General features: G+C 36.4%; 1 protein-coding gene across 1 annotated transcript; it reads left to right on the top strand.

Annotated features, from left to right (window-relative positions):
• The first annotated feature begins 447 nt into the window (after positions 1–447).
• Positions 448–4,501, top strand: LOC100255938 (uncharacterized). The gene is made up of 9 exons (XM_010656555.3): positions 448–810; positions 996–1,183; positions 1,983–2,164; positions 2,270–2,554; positions 2,651–2,709; positions 2,813–2,849; positions 2,966–3,037; positions 3,322–3,655; positions 3,869–4,501. The coding sequence occupies exons 1-9, from the start codon at positions 684–686 to the stop codon at positions 4,253–4,255; spliced, it is 1,671 nt and encodes a 556-aa protein (XP_010654857.1). The 5' UTR covers positions 448–683; the 3' UTR covers positions 4,256–4,501.
• The last annotated feature ends 3,093 nt before the right edge of the window (positions 4,502–7,594 follow it).

Genomic DNA, 7,594 nt, shown 5'->3' with positions numbered 1-7,594 from the left:
GTTGAACCGGCCGACAATTGAACTGTTCAGACTGGCCGGCGATTGGACCAATCGGTCCGATCCGGTTTTTAAAACCATAATTTTACCAAACAACTAAGGTTTTTTAAAAATAAATTAAATTAAAAGTGCTTCTTAAAATTACTACCAAACTTTGAGTGATTCAAATAAAAAATTTTTTAATGTTTAATGCTTTTGTCCATAACAATTCTACTAGAAATATTTTTAGAGAAAATAATACCGATCAAATGCTATTTCAAAAATCATTTAAATGATATTTTAAAATCTTTAAAATTTATTTTTAAATATTAGAAAACACTTCTAACCATTTCCAAGATATGTTTACCCGCCCTTAAACGTTTCTTTTATCAATTCCTTGGCATATTTATATAAATTGTTTTTAAGGACAAACTATGTTGTGAAGTTTTACAATAAAATATAGAATAATTCTATGAGAGTTCTTGGCATATTTGGAGAGGGCAACTACAAATATCCACTCTTGGAGTGTAGTTGAAATCGTACCCGTCTTTGCCGTTGTTCCAACTACCCACTTCTCTAGTATAACGCCAAAAAGGGGTATTGAACGGCACCATGGACCTCTCCCTTTCGCCAACACATTTTCTATATATTGCCCTCTACTCCACACAGAGATCCAACTAAGCTTTCAAAAGCAGAAACCATTAATCATGGTTTGTATCAACTCAAATTCATTTCTCCTTCTAGCCACCTTTATTCTTATTTCTTCATCCTTTTCTCCACGCTGTCATGGAGAGAATACTCAGTTTCCTCACCGACACGCCATGCACAGTGAGGGTATTTTTCTCTCTTTTCTCTTTTCCATCGTTTGATCTTCCATTTTCTTTCTGGGTTTTCTGTGCCAACAGTTTGGTTGGCGAGAAACTGAGGAAAGTACACGAATTTGGACACGTGGTCGTTGCTTCTTGTCATCGAATATTGTTTGTTTCTGGGAAATGTTTACCTTTTGCGTTTCTGCTTAGGGATGACCGATTTGGGTGGACATGGTGTCGTTTTCTTGGAAACCGGGAGGTCAGTTCTTGAGAATGGCGACTCTGAACGAAACCCATCTTTGATATTAGCCGCAAAGAGAACGAAGAGGATAGACCCACTTCATCATTTCAAGCACTATAAAGGCGGATGGAATATCAGTAACAGAAACTACTTTTCTGTGAGTTCCTTCGAATCCATGATGCATTGTTTTTTTGAAAAATAAATTAGTTGGAGTTCAAATCTTTTAAAATTCAAAATTCAAACCAACATTGATAAAATTCTCATCACTGAAAAAGTTAATTCCCAATATTTATGACGGCTGAGATTCAAAAGCCACACTCATCCATAAATTAACAGAGTAGAATTCAATTTCTTTCCAAATTCTTTAAGATTGCCATTCTTGGTTTTAGGCCATTATAATGATTTATGATGAGTGATGATTCTTTCTTTTTTTTTCTTCCCTTCTTTCAAATTCTAGAGTTAATCATCTCACCAGGATTTTTTGTAGGTCTCACCCATGTTTGATGGCTTGTTGATTGATAGTGTAAAAAAAGGAAAGGAACTAAGCATTGAATTTTAGCTTTCTTTGTTATTTGGAACACCCTTAAAAAGACACCTGCACTTAACACGGGGTTTCAAGTACTGTTTGGCTTAATACAGGTGAAGTTTTCTTTTTTGGAATTTATATAATAAAGCATGCACAATTTTTTCTCCTACTCTGGTTTCTTACTAACCAAACAGAGAGGATGTTAGTTTAGGATTCTGACTTGATAGTTCCATTGGAGTTTTTTGTTCCTGGCTTCTTCAACCTTCTCTCATCTGGATTATGCTTGGATTGACCTTTAAAAAATTGTCGTAAATTGTCACTAATCTCTGTTTTTCCACTTGGCCTTTATCAATTTTTGGTTTTGTTCTTGGGTTGTTTGTTTCTTTCATTTTGCATTTTTCTCCCTCTAAATGTTTGTTTTTTTGTGCAGTCTGTGGGGTTCACTGCTGCTCCCCTGTTCCTCATTTCCGCATTCTGGTTTCTGGGATTTGGCATGTACTTGTTGATCATCTGTTTCCGCCATTGTTGCAGCCAACGACAGCATTATGTCTATGAAAAAAAATCCAATGCTCTCTCCCTTAGTTTCCTCGTGCTTTTCACCACTGCTACAATGTTGCAATTTCTCTCTCTCTCTCTCTCTCTCTCTCTTTCTGTTGAACCTATGTTTGAATTGACCCAGTCTAACTCCAGAATTGTTTTTGATTGATCACATTTCAGTGTTGGATGCGTGGTTCTATACACCGGTCAGGGAAAGTTCCACAGTAGTACAACAAGTACACTGGAGTACATTGTGAAGCACAAAAACAGCACTGTCCAGAATCTTAAGAATGTATCAAATTATCTTTCTACAGCCAAGCAGCTTGGAGTGGACCAATATTTCATGCCTTCCAATGTCCAGGCCAACATTGACAATATCCAAATAAAGATTAATGCTTCTACCACCTTTCTTGAAGAAAAGAAAGATAGCAATCCAGATAGAATACAACATGTTTTAGATTCTGTGTGAGTAAAAATTTTCAAATTCGTTCATTATGTATGTTCCTTACATGATAACAGGCTTAATTTTGATATAGAGTGGTCTATGGCTATGTGTTGCAGACAGCTAGCATTAATTATAATTGCTGCTGTAATGCTCCTCTTGTCCCTCACTGGTTTCTGTAAGTGAATTGATCTGCTCATCATTCAAATGATCGGAGTTTTAAATTATATAAAGCCATTAAGGATTTTGTCTCACTTTGTTTCTGTGACCATTGGCTGCAGTCTGCTCTGTTGTCAACCTGCAGCTTCTCGTATACATGTGAGTCGCATAACTGCTCTTATTTCCAATTTGTTACCTTTTCCATGCTGTTTCTGAGGCGTATCAAGTTTTAGCTCTGCAAGCGCTAAATGCTTTTGGATTTCATATGATTGCAGTTTGGCAACCATAGCATGGATTCTCGTTGCGGGCACATTTATCTTGTGTGGCGTATTTCTTCTTCTCCACAAGTAAGTTCTGCTGGACCAAAATTATGTTAGACTGTCCACTTATACATGTAGTCAGATAGGCTTTTCACAGTAGTGGATCCACAAATGATGATCAATTGATTCTGGGATAGAATATGATAGTTTTGTCGTAAGCTACTATAAAATCCCTTCTGTTTCGCATGAGTATGTAAAGAACTCTTTAAGGTTCTGTTATCGTTGCAAAGAGCAGTTAACAAGATCAGGGCTATTGTTTTTGTTTTTAGGCCAAAAGCCATAATCAGAACTGTTTCTTCTTTACATTCCAGTGTGGCAGCAGACACGTGCGTTGCAATGAACGAGTGGGTTCAACATCCCACAGCTCGTACAGCTTTAGATGACATTCTCCCTTGTGTGGACAATGCAACCGCCCAAGAAACCTTGGCTCAGAGCAAGGATGTGACCTTCCAATTGGTGAATGTGGTTAACAACTTCATCACTAATGTGTCGAACAAGAATCTCCCCACTCAAGCGAAACTGGAACCTTCGGTTTCCTACAATCAGACCGGTCCATTGGTGCCTGTCCTCTGTAATCCATATCAACCGAACAAGACTCGCCGGGTTTGTGAAGCTGGTGAAGTAGACTTCAACAATGCCGCACAGGTAAGCTGAAACAACATATTATATAATAAACACAATGATTTTTTCCAAGGAAGAATGACTTGTAATTGAACCTTCTTTCAGTTTTTGGCTATGTATAATTGATTAAGTAGACTATTTGGGAGATTGGGAGAACCAAAATTCTTTTTATCTTAATCTTGTTCTGTGGAAATTATCCATAACAAAATTGCAACTCTTTCATTGTATTTCAAGCAGGAATGGAACAAGTACATCTGTGAAGTTTCAGCAGATGGTATATGCACCACTCCCGGCCGTTTGACCCCCAAACATTACAATCAGATGAGTACTGCAGCCAATGTGAGCTCTGCATTGTATCACCATGGGCCATTCCTTGTTGATCTGCAAGATTGCTCTTTTGTTCGAAGAATCTTCACTGACATCATTAAAGATCATTGTCCTGGACTGAGGCGGTATAGTGAATGGATCTGCATTGGGCTGACTATGGTCTCATCTGCAGTATTGCTTTCTTCGATCATCTGGATATCCTATACAAGACTGAAGCGTGGTAAGGAATATATCAGACAATATGCAGATATGCCTTCTCAAGATTCTCTACAATTACAGAAAGGAATGAAGAAGTAGCTTTGGGGTTCATGTTTTTTACTCTCAAGTTGGACTGTTATTGTGGAGTTTGTTTCCAAGTCATACATATACATGTTAGTTGGATATTAGGTCTTGTATGCTTATTCTGCTGACATCTCTTAGCTTGATAGTTTTGTAACATCACACCTTACACCATTCAGACAATTAATGTTTTAAGATTATACCACCTGCAACAGGAGGTTGGGTCTGTACCTTTTAAATTTAAGGTCCCTTAAACTTGTAGCATGTTTGTAGTAGATGTCTTGACTGTATATTAATTTTTATTGGGTTTTATCCCAGAGTTGGCAATGCATCTAGTGTGGCTCTTCACCTAATCCATTCTGAATGAGAAAATTGTTTTGTTGCGCATTCTACCTCTTATAAGAGGTTTTTCCACCTGCTGTGCTCAATTTTGTTTTGGTTGAAGTCTCTATTTTCCATCACCAACAGGAGCTATTTTTATATTAGGGTATATTTTTGACAACCATGGAAATGGAAGACACTTACACGTTCATAGTAAAATGATCTAAGAAGCTAGACTCATGGATACTTATGATCTGAAATGTTAGAAAATTAAGAAGCTAATTCCTACATTACAAAACAGATTGATACAACCTCGAATAGAAGAAAATGACTGAGAAGAAGAAATTTTTCTACAGTAGGCAATGGATTGATTCAGCCACCTTCACCCCTGTAGTGAGTCAAACTAGTATCCATTGTTGGCTGTAGTTTCAACCTAAAAACAGAGGATGGCTACAGAAAGAAAATGGAAGAGTAACACCTGGAAACAGAGGAGTTAAAAACAGTCCACCAAAAAAAACTGAGAACCCTTTCCTATTTCTCTTTGTTTTTCTCGGTTCTGTTGTTTTGTTATACAGCGTGCAGTTTTCAAAACCAAATGCAAAGAGATTTAACTTGAATAAATCTCTCCACAAAAGCATGAAAACCACTCAAAACGTAAAAACAAAAAACTTATTTTTACATACATACAACCCAAACACAGCATAGGCACATTATTTTACAATCCCATCCCCCCAACCCCCAACTAATGTGATGTTCCTCTACACCCAAAAGCTTTTGAAAGTGAACAAGCTTCTCCAAAGGCAATACTTTAGTGAAGATATCAACTACTTGCTCCTCTGTTTACCCTTCATCAATTGAACCTCACCATTTGAAATAGCTTCTTTAATAAAATGGTACTTCACTGCAATATGCCTAGTCCTACTATGAAAAACATAATTTTTTGTGCAATAGCTATAGTAGATTTGTTATCACAAAGTAGATCTGTTGCTTCATTTTGCTTCTCCTTGATGTCTTCCAAAATTCTTCTCAACCATATGGCTTGAGAAGTTGCCAATGAAGCTGAAATGTACTCTACTTCAGCTGGAAATTGAGCCACTAAACCTCACCTTTTTGAGACCCAAGATATTACACCTAAACCAAGGAAGAATGCAAAGCCCAATGTGTTTTTCATGTCATCAACACAGCCACCCCAATCACTATCACAATGGCCAATTAGCTTCATTTTAATATTCTTGAAATATTTTATTTCAAGCTTTACAGTGCCTTGCAAATATCTCAAGACTCTTTTTGTTGCTCCAAGATGTAGATGACTAGAAGAGTGCATGAATCTTGAAAGCAAGCTTGCTACAAACATGATGTCAAGTCTTGTTGTAGTAAGATATAGGAGATTTCCAACAAGACTTCTAAAGTGAGTTTCATCAACCATCTTCCCTCCATCTTTCAACTTTTCATTCACAACTAAAGGAGTAGATACAGGATTGCAACTAGCCATGCCAAACATTTTGAGGATATGTTCATCATACCTCTTTTGGCAAATGAACACTTCATCTTCTTCTTGATAGACTTCAATTACCAAAAAATAATGCAACAATCCTATATCACTCATTTCATATTTTTTTCATCATTTCTTTTTCGAATTTTTCAACCATCTTCTCATCATTTCTAGTAAAAATCAAATCATCAACATAAAGAGCAACAATAAGGATTTCAGAATTACCTTTGCTCTTCAAATAGAGGGTGGGCTCACTTTTGCTTCTAATGAAACCATTTTCAATGAAGTAGCTATCAATTTGAGTGTACCAGGCATGGGGAGCTTACTTCAAACCACATAAGGCTTTCTTCAACTTGTAAACTTTGTTTTCTTCACCATCAACAACAAAGCCTTGAGGTTGTTCAACATAGATTTCTTTCAACTTTCCATTCAAAAATGCAAATTTTATGTCAAGTGGGTACAACAACCAACCTCTTTGAGCAGTCATTGCAATAATAGTTCTAATAGTATCAAGCGAGCAATTGGAGCAAAGGTCTCATGGAAATCAACACCTAGTTGTTGTGAGTAGCCTTTTGCAACCAACCTAGCTTTAAGCCTTTGAACTCTACCATCAAAATAGTATTTCACCCTATAAATCCACTTCACCCCAATGATTTCTTTGTTTTTTAGCTTTTCAACTAGCTATCATGTTTCATTTTTCTCAATAACATCAATTTCTTTTTCCATTGCTTTCCTCCAATCTTTATCTTTTATTGCCTCTTCAAAACTTTGAGGTTCAATAATGTAAAAATTGCATCTCTCATAAATGTCACTCAAACTCCTCATTTTTCTTGGAGTTGAGGATAGTGATGATGAGCTTGAAGTTGGAAACTTAGTTGAGGAAGATAAAAGGAATTGATCTTGGGGAGTCTTGAGGTGATGAAGTTGAGGTACTGTCATTTTCATTTTCAACAAGTGTTTTTTATTGAAGTTCACCAACAAAAATTGTTTTCTTCCTAATTTTACCTTCTTCCCAATTCCAAGAAGCTTTTTCATCAAAAATAACATCTTTGCTTATGATCATCTTGTTGGTTTTCAAATTATATAGCCTATAACCCTTTGACTATGAACTATAACCCATAAAGATGCACTTTCACTTGTTACATCCAATGTGCTCCTCCTTTCCTTTGATGTTTGTGAATAACCTAAGCACCCAAACACTTTGAAGTGTCTTACAAATGGCTTTCTTCCACCCCATGCTTCAATCGAAGTTTTGTTTGGCATCTATTCAAAATATACATAACAGTGTTACCTGCTTCACCTCAGAAAATTTTAGGCAAACCCTTCTCATATAACATAGCTTTAGCCATTTCCATAACTACTTAATTTTTCCTTTTAACTACTCTATTTTGTTGGAGTATCTCTGTTTTGTTGGAGTATATACAATAGTCAGTTGTCTCTCAACCCCTTCATCTTCACAAAAATTACCAAATTGGCTTAAAGTATATTCATTCCTCTATCACTTGTCAAGGTCTTTATGTAGCAACCACTTTGCTTTTCAACAA

Source organism: Vitis vinifera, chromosome 9, assembly GCF_030704535.1.
Source record: "Vitis vinifera cultivar Pinot Noir 40024 chromosome 9, ASM3070453v1".
Taxonomy (NCBI): domain Eukaryota; kingdom Viridiplantae; phylum Streptophyta; class Magnoliopsida; order Vitales; family Vitaceae; genus Vitis; species Vitis vinifera.
Note: the sequence above shows the minus strand (reverse complement) of the source record. Positions and strands in the feature narration are given on the sequence as shown.

What these genes read in the sequence shown, in the direction of transcription:
- LOC100255938 (XM_010656555.3), top strand. Translation starts at nt 684, where the DNA reads ATGGTTTGTATCAACTCAAATTCATTTCTCCTTCTAGCCACCTTTATT. An exon ending in GTAACAGAAACTACTTTTCT is followed by an intron (nt 1,184 to 1,982) that starts GTGAGTTCCTTC and finishes TTTTTTGTGCAG; the next exon opens with TCTGTGGGGTTCACTGCTGC. An exon ending in CTGCAGCTTCTCGTATACAT is followed by an intron (nt 2,850 to 2,965) that starts GTGAGTCGCATA and finishes ATATGATTGCAG; the next exon opens with TTTGGCAACCATAGCATGGA.